Source organism: Ursus americanus, chromosome 16 (genome assembly GCF_024610735.1).
Source record: "Ursus americanus isolate L20-20 chromosome 16, mUrsAme1.1.p, whole genome shotgun sequence".
Taxonomy (NCBI): Eukaryota; Metazoa; Chordata; class Mammalia; order Carnivora; family Ursidae; genus Ursus; species Ursus americanus.
In genome coordinates, this window is record NC_142142.1 from 25,678,715 (window position 1) to 25,699,859 (window position 21,145).

At 34.3% G+C, this 21,145-nt stretch overlaps 1 protein-coding gene across 5 annotated transcripts in view; it reads right to left on the reverse strand.

Moving 5' to 3' along the window:
* Positions 1–21,145, reverse strand: part of CNTN5 (contactin 5) — a 1,325,220-nt gene that overhangs the window by 295,926 nt on the left and 1,008,149 nt on the right. For all 5 annotated transcript variants that reach the window (XM_045790825.2, XM_087868224.1, XM_045790823.2 and 2 more), the window contains 3 exons: positions 14,112–14,248; positions 11,958–12,087; positions 9,393–9,543 (listed from right to left, as the gene is read on the reverse strand). In XM_045790825.2, the coding sequence (XP_045646781.1) occupies positions 9,393–9,543; positions 11,958–12,087; positions 14,112–14,248 (418 nt within the window). The remainder of the gene's footprint in view (positions 1–9,392; positions 9,544–11,957; positions 12,088–14,111; positions 14,249–21,145) is intronic.

Below are 21,145 nucleotides of genomic sequence, written 5' to 3' on the forward strand. Positions count from 1 at the left end.
ATGTTGTCTAGATTACCACAAAGTAAAATGTAGAAAGAGAAAAATAAAGGTAATATGAAATTTTGGCCACTATGTCTTAGTTTTTAGTTGGGTACCATGTCTTTTATTGAAAGTAAAGTTATATTTAAATTAAATTCTTTATTTGAAGGATTTTCTGAACTTTTGTGAGGAATGTGTATGTGTGTGTGTGTGTGTGTGTGTGTGTGTGTGTGTGTGTGTGAAAACAGCTTACAAAGTTGATCATACAACTTTTGAGTATAGACTGGGAAGCTGAATCCTTATCATACTAAGAAGGAATTCCATCACTACTCTCCATGTAGATTGAATGCAGCATCATTGCTAAACAATTTGTTAGGATCATCACAGAATCATTGACTAGCAGCAAGCTTGGTTTTAAAGCTTCTTTGTGGTGGATAATTTTGAACAAGTCACTTTATCTGTTTGAGTTTAAAGATTTAATTATTTGAGAGAGAGAGAGAGGGTGAGAAAGAGCACAAGCAAGGTGAGGGGTAGAGGGAGAAGCAGACTTCCCGCTGAGCAGGGAGCCCAACGTGGGCCCAATCCCAGGACCCTGGGATCATGACCTGAGCCAAAGGCAGCTGTCCAACCAACCGGACCACCCAGGTATCCCTATCCCTTTGAGTTTAAATTTAAAAATGTGTATGTCAGAGATGACAACAACACTAAACAACTGTGAACTGTTGCATATGGAAACTAAATTAAAAGTTAGAAGTTGAGGGGCGCCTGGGTGGCACAGCGGGTTAAGCGTCTGCCTTCGGCTCAGGGCGTGATCCCGGCGTTGTGGGATCGAGCCCCGCATCAGGCTCCTCTGCTATGAGCCTGCTTCTTCCTCTCCCACTCCCCCTGCTTGTGTTCCCTCTCTCGCTGGCTGTCTCTATCCTGTCGAATAAAAAAAAAAAGTTAGAAGTTGACTTAAATAATTTATCTAACTTCTTACTATCTACAGTTTCTAGGTAATTATATCAGCTTGAGCATTTCCAATGGTGACAGAAAGCATAAGAAGAGTCTTTTCCTTTGAGTTAGGATTTCAAATGTTAAGGTTGACCAGCAAGCTACAAGGAAGGGAAGAGAGAAAGGGGGGAAGTTTGAGTCAAGATTATCAGGTAAGAAAATGAAGAACCTGTTTGGGGGAATTGTGAATATCCATGTAGTTTGAAGCTACAATATTTGGGATGTTTTAAAGATTTTATTTATTTACACAAGCAAGGGGAGTGTAAGAGGGAGAAGCAGGCTTCCCGCCAAGCAGGGAGCCTGATGCGGGGCTCAATCCCAGCACCCTGGGATCACGACCTGAGCCAAAGGCAGATGCTTAATGACTGAGCCACCCAGGAGCCCCAATATTTAGTATTTTGGGGGAGAAGGGCAGAAGTGGGTAGAGAACAAACACATGGAGACAGAAAGATAGGTGAAGAGGCAGATACAGACCCTGAAGTCCATGTTATCAATACTTTGTGTATTTTATTCATAACTCCATTCCTGGCATCAAGCATTATAACATATGGACCCTTAAAATATTAGATAAAACCATATGAAATTCTTGCTATTCACTCATGTTTAACAGACAAAAAATGGCATGTAGTTTATATAGTTCAACCTTGTATTTATTAGATGGTTTAATGAATAAATATAGAAATATATGGAGAACCTCAAATATACTCATGAATTATGGTTGTATTCAATAGAAGATTCAGATCAGTAGTTTCAGCAGGAGGATGACACAGTCAAAGTTGTGCTTTGGAAAGATTCTTCTAGCTATATGGAGAGACATGGTTTATATGGGGATTGGGAAATAGAAATGAAAAGCATCATTTAGGATGTTTGCTACTTGAGACATTTTAAGGACCTAAACTTCAGCATTGTCAAAAGAAAGAAAGAAAAAGAAAGAAAGAAAGAAAGAAAGAAAGAAAGAAAGAAAGAAAGAAAGAAAGAAAGAAAAAGAGAAATCCAGGGTATAATGGGTTAACCATATACTTATTTGTTTGAAAATCTAATTTTCTGTTGAGTGAAGGTTTGTTCAATTGGTCTGTTGATTGAAAGGATGTTAGAATGAGAGAAGGATCTATTCAAATGCAATTAAAACTGAATCTCTAGGGCAAATTACATCAATTCTCCTATAACAAACCTCTAAAAGACTAGGCCAAGCAGTTTGAATTGTTTTCAAAACCAAGCAGTTTCTCTCTTTGAGATGGAAAAAATGTAGCAGGATGGCTTAGTATTTTTATCTCCATACGTTCAGATCAAAATTAAACTACTTGAATTATATGATTAGAAATATATGTGATTTTATCTTAAAAAAGTTTCTTCTACAAATTTCCAGTGTTTACCTTAACTTTCCTTACTGATTAGCCCAGCATACAAATAATTATATACAATTTATATTGTACATACAACCGTATATGTACAATTATATATAATAATTATATATAATTTGTAAAATACAGAAAAGCACAAAATTAAAATTATATGTAATCCATTTCTTAGAAATAACCTATCAACAATTTATAATATATTTATAGTCTCTGTGCTTTATACTCTCTTGTGCTCCCATGTTTACAGGCCTGGTTTTATCTGCTAGAAATGTTCTTGGTTTTCCTTATCTCCTTTTGGTATTTCTGTCAGTGCCCCAAAGTCTCTTCCTCAGACACTAATCATGATACCAGTCAGCTGAACAAATCCATGTCAAATGTTCAGAGGTTGCTAGGGCAATAACGCAACTCAACTAGACTAAGTCAAAATGTTGCTTCCCATCCTTTCACATCTTATGTAGAGATAATGTGACTACTGGAAAACTGGAAACAGTGTGTTTTTCTTCTTTGGCTAGAAGCAGTACATAGAATTACATGATTTCCAGAATCCATTGATTTCAATATGCTCCATCTATATTCAATATTCTTCATGTATATCACTGTTTATTGACATCATTGTTTATTTATGATTCACTTAAATCCTAGGGTTTATGCCTTCACTCATCCTATCGCTGGATTCATAATCTCCAAATTTATTTTGAATTTAATGTTGATAGGGTGGAATAGGGAGAATAATATTTTGCCACCTTAAAGAATGGCTTCCATGTAATACAGGTTTTCAAGCCAAGCTTTGTAGTGAGGCTCAATTACTGAACATAGTAGATATGGAAATAAAGTATAGGTTAATGAAAGATTCTCTGTACTAGCTCTTATATTGATTTTCTGGGTTTCAGAGGTCTAGGCTTGAACAAGCTATTGATCATTTCTTAATTGAGCCCATTTTTACCTGAAGCAGTGATTCCTCTTAGAGGCCAAGAGTTTGCTTGTCTATATTCATAATTTCTAATGCTGCAATGACTGCATTTTTTCTCCTTTTGTGTTTTTACTAGCATTTTAAAGGGAAGGTGGTGAAGGTTAATCAGGCAGAGCCTTCTGCCATTAGTTTTCATTGAAACAGGGAAGTCAGCATCCTAACTCCATCACAATGAATGTGAGGTCATTTTCTTCTTTCCTATCATCTCCTTAAACTTGGTGGAGCTATGGAACAAGAAGTCACCATTCCTGAGTGTTAACACATTGTATAGTGTAAGCAGTTCATAGATATTAAATCTTATGAGGTCAGTTAACAGCCTTCTCTTTCTTTAGATAAATAATGTCATTTTGATCATTTTATTTCCTTTGAAAGCATAGATTTGAATTTACAAAGGAAATGAGGTGATATATTCTTGATATATAAATGCTCATATTCTCTCATTATACAATTTCTTAGACACCAAACAAACAAACAAAACAAAACAAGATACCTAGGGCCTACATTGTTTTATGTTCTTAATATGTAAAAGACATTGTCACAGAGGAAACAACAAAACAGCTTGTTCATTAGCAAGCACAGCATGTAGGTGGAAACAAGGGACAGAAACAAGACCCTAATTATCCCCATGAATTCCTCTTCTTTCTTAGAAAAAGAAGACCCTATTTCTCCCTTAGTAACAGTGGCCTTTAGGGCTTACACTACAAATATATTTTTCCATATGTCTGTGAGTCAGTATGTAAGCCTGATCATTTTTGCCTAATAAACACAACATGAATTCCCACAGAAGTCAACTAATGGGTACTTCAAGTGCAATTTTCTGTGTGTGTTAAATGAGTAAGTTGAAAATTTCACTGTTCTGAAGCTCCTTTGGTGAGCAGGGGAATATTACAAAGGACTTTGGACAGTCCCATAAAAGGAAAATTACACCATAATACTTCCACTCCATAGGATAATTTTTATCTTTTTGGATGCAGGATTTCTTTAGCACCCATTTGAATTACAGTCCATTATCTCTATAACTGGTACCCCCTTTGCCTAGAAATGAAAACTGGCACTTAAGCCAGTTTGATATTTCAATAATCATAAATAATTTTTAAACATGTGTGGCATATTCCATGGGTTCAATAATTTATGTATATGTAGATGGAAAGGAAACAAAACAAAACAAAAAACCTGTGTCTTTACCAAAAAGTATGTATTCATTTTGGCCAAATTTGCCTATGTCCACAAAAAGAACAGGAAATTGAACATGTAATAATGAAGGCTTAATATTTGGCACTGCTGGAGTGCTTCTGGGTGATTATATTTTAACAAAAGTTAATGGCCAAGTAATGGAAATAATGAGCTGAAGTGAAAATCCAATATGAGTCTGATGAGCAGAACATTTTGAATGAAAGTATACTAGAGGAGAAAATCTCCATGGAACATTTCACATCTTAGTAATCCTGAAGCTTATTAGTTTAGTATGAAAACAGAAATGATTGATAAAGAAATCTAAAACAATGTGTGCTGGTGATCTTTAAAGTGATGGGGCAAAACCTGAAGTTTCCTTAAAAGAAAAAGGGAAAAAAAGAAAAAGAAAAAGAGTAAAAAATTCTTTAAAAGGCTTCTCTGGGGGCACCTGGGTGTCTCAGTCATTAAGTGTCTGCCTTCGGCTCAGGGCGTGATGCCAGAGTCCTGGGATCAAGCCCCACATCAGGCTCCTCCGCTGGGAGCCTGCTTCTTCCTCTCCCACTCCCCCTGCTTGTGTTCCCTCTCTCGCTGGCTGTCTCTCTCTTTGTCAAATAAATAAGTAAATTTTTTTTAAAATAATAAAATAAAATAAAATAAAATAAAAGGCTTCTCTGTTTCCATTAACTCTCCACATATATTCACCTATTTGCACATGGCTTATAATGCTGATTATGAAACAAGTAAATGGTCAATCTGCTATCAGAAACTATCCGAGAGATACCAAACTAGGAGTAGGTAAGGCTGATGAGAATGGCCATGCTAGAATGATGAGTAGTGTAGATTTGGAGTTCTGATGGAGCAAGAATGTCAATTTAGAGACAGAGATTAATGAGAAATGTATTTATCAAATGGAGGATGTAAAAGACTCCTTCAATCCCAGATAATAACTTAAATCTTTAGAATCCATTAACTATTGGAGTGATAAAACTTTTCAGAACTATTGGTAACAGAAATATATGTCAGTATTCAAAGAATCAAAAGCTCAAATGATACCATCATCATTACCACCATCATTACCATCAGCAGCAACAGCATCAGTATCATCAAAAATAACATTAATTGAGCATTTATTACACCAGCCAGGGTATTTTACAAAATTTTTTTCAATTCTCAAAACCTAATGTGGTTACTCTTTTGAATTTTAGTTTTATAAGTAAGGAAATAAATTAATTTTATAAGTAAGGAAACCTCATAGTCTGCAAGATAAGCAAGGCAACTAAGTCTTGTTTTATACATTGGGTTATACTGTCACCCACAATGTTAAAGTGCCTCATAAATTATAAGTGGTATGGACTTATTAGCAGTTATCATCATTATCAATAATATGGTTTACTGTTTGAGCAGCAGTTCATATAGAACGATCTGTGATATTAACAAGAAATACCTACACAGAACTCAAATTCTATTATAACCTATTTTCTTATATACTTTACGTGTATCATTTAGGGACAAATGAATGAAATATTTTGTAATATATAAGTAGGCAACTTCTTTGTTAATCAGATTTCTTCTGAAAGTCATACTATATTATAGTTATTACTTATTGAATTTTAAATTTTTGGATTTGATTTATGTATTTCTTCAGTAGAACAGATAAATACAAAAAAAGGGAAAAAAAGACAATGAAGATCCCTTTCCAAAACAAACAAAAAGAAACAAAATTTGAAAGATTCCATCAAAATTTGGCAGAAAAAGAGAAGTCAATATGTACTTGAACATTCTGTTGATAAAACAAATGATTCACTGTTAACCTTCAGTTGTTAATAACATTGCATTTATAGTTTAGAGTTAAATTGCAGTTGACCATAGGCTTTATTTTTTTTTTTTAATTTGAGTTTCTGACATATTTTCAAATAATTGAATGACATATTTATGCACTTAACATCTTTCACTACACTTTTATGCTATTGCTCTGGACATAATTTTATGCTTTTTAAAGTACTGTATTTTTCACATTTGAATGTTTCTTTTATAATACATTATTATTTTTGCTCCTTTCCTCCAACAAAATACTAGTCTTTATATGCCCACATAGGAAATTGCCATTTGCTGTTTCAATCTTTAATTTCAGTGAATGTGAAATAACTGTGAAAATTGTGAATGAAGGACAAGACTAATTCATTTAACATTTTTTTCCAATTATTATAGGTTGGATGAATGGGGAACCTACTTGATGTAGATCACATGAATAGTAAATATACTTGTCTTCCAAGAAAATAAACCATGATTTGAATCTGTATTCCTAATGTGAAATATACATGACATAAACTTTTCAAACCTTCACAGTTTTCTAATAATATGTCCCTTTCCACTTAAATTTATATTCACAACTCTTATTAGGTGGTGTGCTTTATAACAGAGAGAAGTGAACTAAAATTTCTATAAGAAAATAAGGTGCCATATGTAACTGGTATTCTGTTTTAAAGAATGTATAATGTGTACATTTTAAATTTTAATTTTCAAGTTTCCATTCATTTTTTTTAGAATGCACAGTTTTTCAAATATCTACATATGTCTTCTTATACTGCTTTATGGAATTTTTTCTATTGTTATTTAAGTCTTTCTTTTTTTAAAAAGATTTTATTTATTTATTTATTTGACAGAGAGAGAGAGACAGCCAGTGAGAGAGGGAATACATGCAGAGGGAGTGGGAGAGGAAGAAGCAGGCTCCCAGGGGAGGAGCCCGATATGGGGCTTGATCCCAGGACTCTGGGATCACGCCCTGAGCTGAAGGTAGATGCTTAACAACTGAGCCACCCAGGCACCCCTATTTAAGTCTTTCTACTGTTATTTAAATCTTAGTCTTTTAATACTTGAATGTTTAATATTTTTATATCTAAATAGATTGTATTCTTCATGAAACCTGGGACTACACAAAAAAGTAACAAATTGTACATTAGTAAAAACAATATTTTTCAACTGTGCCTGTCGATTTTAAATATAAAAATGCTTCTGGAGTTATTAAATTAAACCAGTTTCTAAACATAAACATATAGATTCGATTTTACAAACATAAACATACAGATCAGAGTAAGCAAAATGTGGATTAAATGTGGCCCAGTCTTGTTTTTATTTGAATAAATAAAAATACAAATACTTCACATGTTAGCCTCCTTCTTGAATGGCACTTTGATCAAAAGTATTTGACATTTGGAAAATTGAGTGATCTGAGTTTGAAGCCAGTGTATTTGTCTCACTAGCCTGAAGGGATAGAAGTGAGGAGAAAAGGAATCAAGAAAACTGGAAAATTTACAAACTATTTTTCAACTTATGGAAAAAAATTAGTATGTTTATATTTGTTGTAACAGAAAATTCATAATCCTGTTCCTCTTTCAATACACTTGCCTTGACAAATGAGATGCCACCTAATTTTTAAGACTCATCATGTGATGTCTATGATACTTGCTGAGGAAAATTTTGTGGTGAACTGAAATAAACAGGACAAGGCTCACATGCCATCTACAAACAACACAGAGTAATGCATTTCAGATGTAGTGGTTTACACCAATATGACAAATACATTTTGATGATATAAAAATTTTCAGTATATTCAGATAAAATGATAATCAAACAATTTAAATTGTTTGATCTTATTATACAAAAAATTATTTTCTTCTGTTTTAATAAGGGTTGTGTCAGGTTTTTTTTTAAATTTCTATGAGCAACAATACCAAAAATAATCAATTCCACCAATAGCAATTCAACCAAATGCAATTCAACCATATGTGACATTGATCTCACAGTTTGTGATTTTTCCCTGCCCCCTGCCTCAAGTAACAAAGATAAATTCTCTTTCAAAACAAGATACCCAATATAACCCGTTTCAATCCCAGATGATCACCCTTTCTGGGCATCATACATCCTTGTGCTTGAATTAAACCAAATCAGTCTGTAAATTTAAATTAGTGTTTCTCAGATTAGAATGGGAAAGAATAAATTTCTGAAGAAAATTTTCAAATATTTCAAAATATTCCAAAATTGCCTAAAGGATTATTCACATGGACCCCTAATACTGATGTAAATTAACTTGTACTATATGATTACTTAGATCCAGACAGACATAAGTAAGACATAAACTCCTTATAGATCAAATGAAAAACAAAACTTTAAATGACCTATGCAATCTCATTTCTATATAATAGGGGATATTATTTTGTCATAGCTGAATCACCATTTGCAACACCAATATGTTAATGATTAGTAGAGGACGGGCTTTTGATCTTGGAATGCATAGTCCTATGATGATTTGATACTCTCGTAATTTTTCCCCATTTGTACTCTTATGATGTCCTTTGACTTTGCTTACCAAAAACAAATCTGTACACAATAAGTATTCCTCTGCACATTTCTCATTTGCCTATGGCAACTGAAGTAATCCTATATTATTTTGCCTCAACAGGATTGAAAAAAAAAAAAGGGCAAACCTAGACACAAATCTCATTTGAAAGTATTCTACCATAGAGTGATTATTCAAAAGATCCATCTTTATATCACTTAAAAATATTAACTTTTAAATAATGACACAACCTCTAAAAATTATTATAGATAACTTGTGAATCTCCAAATCTGCAAACTCAAAATGAAACAAAAAATAACTAGCTTAATGAATGTGTTTGCTTTCTTTATAAACTGGTGAAATTCTCTTTGGTGCTGAAACACCAAGGAGGCAAAGAAGTCTGACCATATTGAAATAGAACTTTGGGTTCTTTTCAATCACTATGTAGACAAAATCTTATTTTAATCTGTTCATGAAATATAGTTCAAATTACTGAAAACTTTTTCTTGTATATTCTGTATCATCTGCAACTTCAAAAAAGTTTGATGTTAAACGAGTTTGAATTATGAAATAGACCTCTAACCTTTTATTCTCTCTTACTGCCTTATCTCCCTTCTTCCAAGAGATGGTTGGTTTTGGAGAGCCTTGGGGTTTGCACTCTATGATGACTTCTTGGCCTTTGGTAACAATTATTGTTTTCTTCAGTTGATTCAGCGCAAAAGTGGGAGCTGAAGCTATGAAAAAGAAGATGTTAATTCTACCAGAAGCAATGGCAATAACCTCTAATGGATGATTCATCAATATTTTGCAACTCTTCTGGGATACATTTCTAATAAAATCACAGGATATCTACGTGTGTAAAAGGCACTAACTCAAAATTTAAGCCTATAATTAATTAATATCTTATTGGCTGCTCTTTCTATTAGCAGGTATGGTTTCATATAATGTGGGGCCCACAGACAAAGGCTGTTTCAAAAAAATGACATGATTTAATTATGATTATCAATTTTAACCGTGAAAGACTAATGAGCACCTTGAACAAAAGGCGAAGGGGCTGGCCAAGAAAGTCTATCTGGGGCTTTCTTTGGAAAAATGGGGGTTACATGTGGAGAAGGTAATTCTGTGTAATCCATTTCCTATCTGTAAGTCTTAATGCATATTTTACTTAAATATTATACAAAATTAAATGTAGTTTAAAAGACACATTTAAAAATTGAATTATTTCAATTTCAATTAAAAATTTTACTTCATTGTTTGCAATTATTCAACTAGGTCTGATCATTCATTAATATTAATATTATTTTCACTAGATTTTTATGAAGATACTTTCAATTAAAGTTCTCCAAGTAATTCTGGTGAGTAGCTGTGGGCTGAGGATACTGGACTAAAAAGAACATGTGACACAAGACCAACCCACACACACACACACACACACACACACACACACAAATTTCTATAAGAAAATAAGGTGCCAAATGTAAAGAGAACCTGAGAGATATGTCTTAAAGTCTACTGTACCTGAGGTATTTATTTAAACCAATTTGACAACTTCATGGATATTTCATAAGTATTTTATGTCCGTTATACAACAGTATAATGCATGGCACAACAGCATTAAAAGATATGTATATAACAAGAAAGATATGTATATAATTGAGATGGGTTAAGAATTGAAAGAAAAGTGAGAGGACTTTATGTGACTGCAGGTAATGGTTTTATTTGCTTACTAGGAACAGAACTTATTAAGAGGTAATTTTGAAAAAATGTCTACTGAATGAGAAAAGTACTTATTTGAGAGTATTTCTGGGTAAACTACTAACTAGGTGAAAGTTGATCAGCTTTTTTTTTAAGTATTTATTTATTTATTTATTTATTTATTTATTTATTATTTATTATTTATTTGTTTGAGAAAGAGAAAGGGCACAAGTTGGGAAAGGGAGAGGGACAAACAGACTTTGCACTGAGTGGGGAGCTCTACAAGGGCTTGATCCCAGGACCCACAGATCATGATATGATGCTTAATCTACTGAGCCAAGCAGGTGGCCCTAAGTTAGCTTTTTAACTCAGAAATATTGAAGCGTGAGCTGACAAGAAAGTACATTCATATTTGATAGGTTAGGCTGTAGGAGATGGAAATTTCCACTCCTGTGTCTATTTTAGGTAGGTTTATTATAATGTGGAAAAATTTCAAGTGCAAACATTAATTCAGTAAGTTGATTTATAGTGTGCTACATTTAGCGGATATGTAAAGAGTAAGTTCCCAGATTCCTTAGATCTTGTGTATTTCTGTTAATATTGTGCTTTGGGAATTTGAGTGCAGAACAAATAGTGGGCTCTTGCTCGCTTTGGAAGACAGTGAATTATGATCACTTAAGTCTCTCTCTTTGTGTTACAAACTTCCCAGACCAAAGTTTGAAACTAGAAAAGTTTGAAACTAGGAAACTAGAATGTGAAAAAGTAAAATCCATTCAGGCCCAAACATGCTCAGTTTGGGAAGCCTATTCCACTGGATGGAATCTTTGGCCATAGTACTTAAATAGTGAAGTGCTAGTGTTCTATCAAGGGTGTAACTCTCTGAGACAGTGAGACTTAGCCTCAGAAAGGCCTTTCATGTAAGGATGATAATGGTTGATATCCCATGATGAGAGTGTGCTTTACCTTGGAGTGTTGTCTTTACCTTGGAGTGTTGTCTTGCTTACCATTAGGTAAGAGCTGTATGGGTAAATATTAAATGTTTCTTTTCAAGTCGTAAAATAGGTTTTTGCAATCACATCATAAAACTTCAGTATACCCTGCTTGTGTTCCCTCTCTCGCTGGCTGTCTCTATCTCTGTTGAATAAATAAATAAAATCTTTAAAAAAAAAAAAAGGGGGGCGCCTGGGTGGCACAGCGGTTAAGCGTCTGCCTTCGGCTCAGGGCGTGATCCCGGCGTTATGGGATCGAGCCCCACATCAGGCTCCTCTGCTATGAGCCTGCTTCCTCCTCTCCCACTCCCCCTGCTTGTGTTCCCTCTCTCGCTGGCTGTCTCTATCTCTGTTGAATAAATAAATAAAATCTTTAAAAAAAAAAAAAACTTCAGTATAGTAAGAATTAGAGCATGAAAAGAAACTACATATTTTTCCTGTTTATTTACTTAGAAATTGCATACCTAGAATCTTCAGTTCAGCACTCGCATAAATGGCTCCGTATTTATTTTCAGCTAAACACTGATACATTCCAGCATCCGACTGATTCACACTGTGGATCATCAATAATCCATTAACCATCTCAATCCTATTCTGTAATAAAATTAAAAAAGTAGATATAGAAAGTGAATAAATCATACAGATTTTGCAGTTATTCTCTCCTAAACCAAAGGAAAAAAGCCTCCAATGAATGAAGTTGAACATTAATTGACAATTTAGCAATACAAATTTATGTATGGTTCATTATTTTATGATAAAATGTCTTTTGTAAATTATAACTATTTCTTGGTCATAAAAGATATTATAACTGTATTTTCCTGTAGTTATTCTTTTGAGTTTTGTTTCAGTTTTGTTTTTATACTGAGCAGCTTTTTTCGGTATACTAGTTCAGCTTGTGAAGTATAGTCAGCAGATGCAGCTTTTATTTGAATTCACTTCACAGAAGAAGAAGGGGTTTACATGTGGCCTTTGGTAAAAATTGTGGCTGTAGACAAGTGTGACAAAGTTAAAAATAGCCCAAGTCAAAACAAGAATCCCTTTACAATATTAATATAGTAAGGAATTTGTCTTTTTCTCACTTCCCAACAAATTCAGAAAAAAAAAAAACTGCCTTGCAACTGGAGTCTGTATAAAATTATTGGTCAAAAAATATTAACTTCATTATCAGACAAAATTTAATACAGAAGTAAAAAAACTGAGCATGTGCAAATTGAGGTCAAATGAGGCCAAGAGCACATTTCAAAAATGCGTTTGAAATTTAAAATGTTGTTAAACAACTAGATGTCTTGTCTACTTAATGCCAAACAAATCCTTCTTTTACTTTAGCAAGCAGTGCTTTAACTATCAACAGAGATGCCAAGTAATTTTACATAATTTTCAAAATAAACCTAGTCACTTTGCAGAAGTATTATCTGCCAGTAGAATTTACTTTTCTTGGATGCTGAAAGTAGAAAATATGACCAGTGTATTCCTTTCTCAAGGTTTATCTAGAAAATTAGAGAGAAAGAGACAATGAATCAATGTCTCAGGATTCTCATGCCTCAGTTTCTTTTATTGGCCCTATAGCTCTTTGTATTTGTGTATTTCTTTTGTGTAATTGTGTTTTGTTTGGGCCTAACTGGTTTTAGAATAATGGAATATTGCAACTGGATGGAACTGTGGGGATCATCTGATCCAATCTCTTCATTTTACAAAGGAGCAAACTGAAACCCAAAGAGGTAAATGACAGACAAGAGGCCTCTTGGTAGTGGCAGGACCTGGACAGAACCTATGTTTAGAATTTCAACTTTATATACCACCCCTCTATTTTGGCCATACATAGTGAACTATTCTCCCTTTACTTTCCTTCCTGCAAAGGCCACAACAAGAGAGTTAGCTAAAATTATTATCATTATTCTAAAATTAAATAGTAGTTGATTCCAAAAACATCCAGAAGATTTACTAAAAAGATATTTAAGTCTTTTAAATCCTATTAAGTAGGAGGTCACAGAACAAACCTGTCCAAGATACAGAAGGCTAGGATTCTATTATGGTCTCATCTCTCACATTAGATACGTGACCTTGGGCAAGTCACTTTACCCCCTGGGCCTTAACTCCACTATCTGCAAGGGGATAACAACAAGCTAGATGATATCTAATAGCCAGCTAAAAATAGCAATGACTCTATGACAATAATTGATATTTTCCTACGAATTTATAAGATTGAATAAAATTTAAAGAAACAATGTATTACTCAAAAAAGTAATGAGGTAATTAGGGACACCTGGGTGGCTCAGTAGTTAAGCGTCTGCCATTGGCTCAAGTTATGATCCCAGGGTCCTGGGATCGAGCCCTGCATCAGGCTCCCTGCTCAGCAGGAAGCCCGCTTCTCCCTCTCCCACTCCCCCTGCTGGTGTTCCCTCTCTCACTGTGTGTCTCTGTCTGTCCAATAAATAAACAAAATCTTTAAAAAAAAGTAATGAGGTAATTAAAAATTATTTTATTTTATATCTGTTATAGTTCTCATTTCAAATACATAAATAAGAAATGACTTTCCATAAGACAAAAAGAGGATAGTTTGTCCTGTGTGAAATCCTGTTAAAATTATACAAGAACAGGTTAACAGTTACCAGTAGTACCTGAGGCAAAAGGGGCATGCCATTCTTCAGCCAACGGTATGTGGGTCGGGGTTTTCCAGTAGACTTACATTCCCATCGGAGAGGGCTCCCACTGTCCAACTGAGTATCATTCAGTTTTTCCACCCAGTGTGGATAAGCTATAAGAGTTTAAGCATTAAAGAAAGGTGATTTCATTCCTCAAACACATTAGCAAATGCAAAATTCATATGGAAGTATTCCTTGCATTAAAAAGTTACCAATATTCGTAATTGTAGGTATTTGGAAGAAGTATAACATTGCATTTTACACAGAACTCAAAGTAAAAAGATATAGCAATGACAAGATTTTGACAATTTAAAACACTTTCACAAGCTAGATCAAGTATATCTTACAGTTTTACCCAGTTTACAGCAAGTGGCTACAGTATCTACAAGGTATCAGACCTTGTTCAGTAAGAAATCAGGTACTTAGAGACATCATTTTTTCCAGGTATTGGGGCAGCGTTAGCACAAACTGAAATAATACAACATGTATATTTACTGAGTAATTGCTTTGTTTCTTTATTTATGTTTTTCCTAAAAGAACCTGAATGACATAGGAAAAATAAGTTTGTAAATTCAAATTTCACTTGGTGTAAATTTTTCTATATTTACTAGCATTCTTCCAAAACTTTTTATTTTTTTATTTTTTCATTTTTTTATTATGTTATGTTAGTCACCATACAATACTTCATTAGTTTTTGATGTAGTGTTCTATGATTCATTGTTTGCATGTAACAACCAGTGCTCATTGCAATATGTACCCTCCTTAATACCCATCACCATGCTAACCCATTTCCCATCCCCCTCCCCTGTGAAACCCTCAGTTTATTTCCTGGAGTCCATAGTCTCTCATGGTTTGTCTCCCCCTCTGATTTCCTCAACTTCATTTTTCCCTTCCTTCTCCTAATGTCCCTCCATGTTAGTCTTTATGTTCCACATATGAGTGAAACCATATGATAATTGACTTTCTCTGCTTGACTTATTTCACTTAGCGTAATCCCCTCAAGTTCTATCCATGTCAGTGTAAATGGGGGGTATTCATCCTTTCTGATGGCTGAGTAATATTCCATTGTGTATATGGACCACATCTTCTTTAAACATTTGACTCTTGAAGGGCATCTTGGCTCTTTCCACAGTTTGGCTATTGTGGACATTGCTGCTATGAACATTGGGGTGCATATGGCCCTTCTTTTCACTACATCTGTATCTTTGGGGTATATACCCAGTAGTGTAATTGCTGGGTCTTAAGGTAGCTCTATTTTAACTATCTGAGGAAATTACATTCTGTTTTCCAAAGTGGCTGTACCAACTTGCATTCCTACCAAGAGTGTAAGAGGGTTCCCCTTTCTCCACATCCTCTCCAACATTTATTGTTTCCTCCCTTATTAATTTTTCCATTCTAACTGGTGTAAGGTGGTATCTCAATGTGGTTTTGATTTGAATTTCTCTGATGGCTAATGATGTTGAACATTTTTTCATGTGTCTCTTAGCCATTCATATGTCTTCTTTGGAGAAGTGTCTGTTCATATCTTCTGCCCATTTTTTGACTTGATTATTTGTTTTTTTGGGTGTTGAGCTTGAGAAATTCTTTATAGATCTTGGATACCAACCCTTTATCTGATATGTCATTTGCAAATATCTTCTACCATTCCGTGGTTTGCCTCTTAGTTTTGTTGACTGTTTTCTTTGCTGTGCAGAAGCTTTTCATCTTGATAAAGCCCAAAAGTTCATTTTTGCTTTCGTTTCCCTTGCTTTTGGGGACGTGTCTTAAAAGAAGTTGCTGTGGCCGCTGTCGAAGTGGTTACTTGTAGCTTATGTTCTCCTCTAGGATTTGGATGGATTCCTGTCTCACATTGAGGTTTTTCATCCATTTAGAGTTTATCTTTGTGTATGGTGTAAGAGAATGGTTGAGTTTCATTCTTCTGTACATAGCTGTCCAATTTTCCCAGCTCCATTTATTGAAGAGACTGCCTTTTTTCCATTGGACATTCTTTCCTACTTTGTCGAAGATTAGTTGACCATAGAATTTTGACTGTCCATTTCTGGGGTCTCTGTTCTGTTTCACTGATCTATGTGTCGGTTTTGGTGCCAGTACCATGCTGTCTTGGTGATCAAAGCTTTGTAATATAGCTTGAAATCAGGCAACGTGATGCCCTAACTTTGTTTTTCCTTTTCAACATTCCTTGGCAATTTGGGGTCTTTTCTGGTTCCATATAAATTTTAGGATTGTTTGTTCCAGCTCTTTGAAAAATGCCATTGCTATTTTGATTGGGATAGCATTGAAAGTATAGATGGCTCTGGGCAGCATAGACATTTTAACAATATTTGTTCTTCCAATCCATGAGCATGGGATGTTTTTCCCATCTTTTTGTGTCTTCTTCAATTTCTTTCATAAGTGTTCGGTAGTTTCTGGAGTATAGATCTTTTACCTCTTTGGTTACGTTTATTCCGAGGTATCTTATGGTTTTTGGTGCTATTGTAAATGGAATTGATTTCCTAATTTCTCTTTCTACATTTACATTGTTAGTGTATAAGAAAGCAACTGACTTCTGTGCATTGATTTTGTAACCTGCCACATTACCAAATTGCAGTGTAAGTTCTAGCACTTTGCGGGTCGAGTCTCTTGAGTTTTCCACAAAAAGTATCATGTCATCCAAGAAGGGGGAGAGTTTGACTTCTTCTTTGCCAATTTGAATATATTCTATTTCTTTTTGTTGGCTGATTGCTGATGCTAGGACTTCAAATACTATGTTGAAAAATAGTGGTGAAAGTGGGCATCCTTGTCCTGTTCTGATCATTGAGAATGATATTTACTGTGGGTTTTTCCTAGATGGCTTTTATGAAATTGAGGAATGTTCCCTCTATCCCTATACTCTGAAGAGTTTTAATAAGGAAAAGATTCTGTATTTTGTCAAATGCTTTTTCTGCATCAATTGAGAGGACCATATGATTCTTGTCTCTTCTATTGATGTGTTCTATCACACTGATTGATTTGTGAATATCGAACCACACTTGCATCCCAGGAATAAATCCCATCTGGTGGTGATGAATAATCCTTTTAATGTACTGTTGGATACTATTGGCTAAGATCTTGTTGAGAATTTTGGCATCCATATTCATCAGGGAGATCTGTTTGTAATTCTCCTTTTTGGTGGGGTCTTTGCCTGGTTTTGGGGTCAAGGTAATGCTAGCCCCAGAATGAGTTTGGAAGTTTTCCTTCTGTTTGTATTTTTTGCAACAGCTTCAGGTATGAATAGGTATTATTTCTTTGAATGTTTGGTAGAATTCCCCTGGGAATCCATCAGGCCCTGGACTCTTGTTTTTTGGGAGGTTTTTGACCACTGCTTCAATTTCATTACTGGGTATTTGACTATTCAGATTGTCAGTTTCTTCCTGTTTCAGTCTTGGTAGTTTATAGGTTTCCAGGAAGGCATTCATTTCTTCTAGGTTGCTTAATTTATTGGCATTTAGTTATTGATAAAAATTTATAATAATTGTTTTTATTTCCTTGGTAGTTAGTCTCCCCTTTCATTCATAATTTTATTAATTTGGGTCCTTTCTCTTTTCTTTTGGGTATGTTTGGCCAGTGGTTTATCACTTTCAATGTGAATGGCCTAAACGTTACCATGAAATGGCAGAGTGGCAGATTGGATAAAAAGACATGACCCATCCATTTGCTGTCTACAAGAGACTCATTTTGAGCCTAAAGACACATCCAGATTGAAAGTGAAGGAATAGAGAACCATTATTCATGCTAACGGACCTCAAAAGAACACTGGGGTAGCAATTCTCATATCAGACAAAATAGATTTTAAGCTAATGACTGTAGTAAGAGATACAGAGGTACACTATATCATTCTTAAAGGGTCTATCCAATAAGAAGATGTAACAATTGCAAACTTCTATGTCCCCAACATAGGAGCAGTTAACTACATAAACCAACTGTTAACCAAAATAAAGAATCATATTGCTAATAATATATTAACAGTAGGAGACCTCAACACTCCACTCTCAGCAATTGACAGATCATCTGAGCAGAAGATCAACAAAGAAATAAGAGCTTTGAATGACACACCAGACCAGATGGACTTCATAGATATGTACAGAACATTCCACCCTAAAACAACAGAATACTCATTCTTCTCAAATGCACATGGAGCTTTCTCTAGAATAGACCACATACTGGGTCACAAATCAGGTCTCAACAGATACCAAAAGATTGAGATTATTGACCTCATATTTTCAGACCACAATGCCTTGAAATTGGAACTCAATTGCAAGAAAAAATTTGGAAGGAATTCAAACACTTGGAACATAAAGATCATCATGCGAAAGAATGTTTGCGTCACTAGGAAACTAAAGAAGAACTTGAAAGATTCATGGAAACCAATGAGAATGAAAGCACATTGGTTCAAACCTATGGGATACTGCAAAGGTGATCCTAAGGGAGAAATACATAACCATCCAAGCCTCACTCAAAAAAATAGAAAAATCCTGAATACACAAGCTAACTTTATACCTTAAAGAACTGGAGAAAGAACAACAAATAAAGCCTCAGCCAAGTAGAAGAAGAGAAATATTTAAGATTAGAGCAGAGATCAATGAATTAGAAACCAGAAATACAGTAGAGCAGATCAAGGAAACTAGAAGTTGGTTCTTTGAAAGAATTAATACATTCAAAAACTTTTAAAAATGTTTCAAAATTACAAGAGAAAAATTATTTATCAAGAAAGAGATAATGTAATTGTTTAAAATCTGTAAGATACAGAACAGTGTCTTTAGTGGCTAAATTTTGAAATAAAAATACTGAAAAACAAGTGACTATTTGTCGACAAATACTCTGTTTTAAACAACTAAAACAATCACTATGAAAAAATATTGAACTGAATGAATTGTTTCTCTTTAGGAATGTTTTTGAAATAAACCAATAACAATTTACTTTGTGATCATGAGGACTTTGATCATTGATTCATTCATCTCATACTATTTTGTCCTTTCTTAGTCTTAGAAGTTATTCGGTATATAGAAGCATCTATGTCTTACATTTTTTTTTTAAGAGTTTATATTGTGGTAGAGGAAATCTAAAGTCAGTGCTACAGGATGTGATAGCACAAGAAAGGAAAAAAGATGTACTGATGGAAAATGCACATGAATACTGTAATAGTGGGTCTAAAGGGACAACGGATGTCCAAAACCTACTAGTTTAGAAGGGAGGAGAAGGAGCAAGAGAAAAGGAACTCTCTCATTTATTAAATTCTAGTTTTAGGCACTGAGCTACATTATCAATTAATCCCTGTAATATTGATCTTTAAAACAAACATATTTAATTTTATGAATCGGGAAACTTTGGTTCAGGGAGGTTAAAAAAATTTACCCAAGGTCAAACAGTTAGTAAGGGATAGTAACCACTTTCAAAGTCAGATATTTCTGACTTCAGACAGCATACATTTCTCTCATTCCACTCTGGCAGATTCAAAAATGAATTGGAAGCATTTATTGCATTTGTAATGTGTTTTGCCTTCTACTGGTCTTTAAACTGGAATTTTGTTTTCAGTAGCCCATTGGTCTTCCAGGCAATATAGTTTGGTCTTTAAGGAGCCTTACTTTGGCATAGTCAGAATTTGTAGACCTTTGAACACACTCGTGATTCAACTTCAAGCCTAGGAGATGTCAAGCAAAAATCTTACCACCATGATCTTCAAATATTAATTCTGACTTGCTTCTAAAACCATTCCCTTTATAAGTTTCTGTCATATATTCTAAAAATACTGATAGGAATTGTAAGATACAAAAGCAATATTAAACTCTACTTTCTCATTAGGACTTTCTGTATACTTTCCTATTCTACTTTACCAGTTTATTTCATACTACTCATGACCCTTGTAATCTAAGTAAATCTAAGTATACAGGTGTGCTATCTCCCAAGCACACTATGTATCTTCTTCAAATTTTTAAATCCACGTGGAATGTTCTCCTTCTCTTCATTGTCTCTTTTAGTTATACTAATAATTCACCATTTAGTCTAAATTATATAAGGTTTATTAACTCTAAACTCAAAAGGGAGTCATCCACACCTTCTTTGGACATGTTTAGTTCTTAATCACTTGGAAAATAATCACCATAGTAGCTTGTTACTCCTGTTGCTGACTTAAACTGCTATTGGATTTTTTAGTTGTTTATAGTTTGACACCCATCTAGATAACAAGATTATCAAAAGCAAAGTTGATATGACAGGTACATTTATTTTAGACATAACACTGACCCACATATAAAATTAATTATAAGATATTGGTTAGTTATATATGTATATTTTTATGTTTTTATTTTAGGTTAGTTGTATTTGATATGTCCCTTAATGCACTATAATTCATGCTGGTAGATGCAGCTAATGGGAGTTAAATAGAAATTGAAAAGAGATCTTAAAAAGTTACTAAAATGGGGGTGCCTGGGTGGCTCAGTCATTAAGCGTCTGCCTTTGGCTCAGGGTATGATCCCAGAGTCCTGGGATCGAGCCCTGCGTCGGGCTCCTTGCTCTGCTGGAGCTGCTTCTTCCTCTCCCACTCCCCCTGCTTGTGTTCCCTCTCTCACTGGCTGTCTCTCTGTTTCTGTCAAATAAATAAATAAATAAAATCTTTAAAAAATAAATAAATAAAAAATAAAAAGGCACTAAAATGAAAAATTAGGAAAGAAAGGATTATTAGAATAAAAATAGATTGTGTCATCTAGGAAATAAGAAAAATTAGAAATCAAAATAACATTTCTTCAAACATATTTTAGATTACTCTATAAAATTGGCCTAATTTAGAGTCCTTATTCCACAATGAATTTGTCATAGGAACCAACAATTGATGAATGAAATTAAAAAGAAATAATTTCTCCTTCCTTTTCTTCTTCAAATATTTATTGGACACCACTATTGGCACAATGTTTAACACTGAGAATATCAATATGTTACAGTGTGTGTTTGCTGTCAGCTCAAAATCTAGTAGATGAGACAGACATGCAATTAAAATA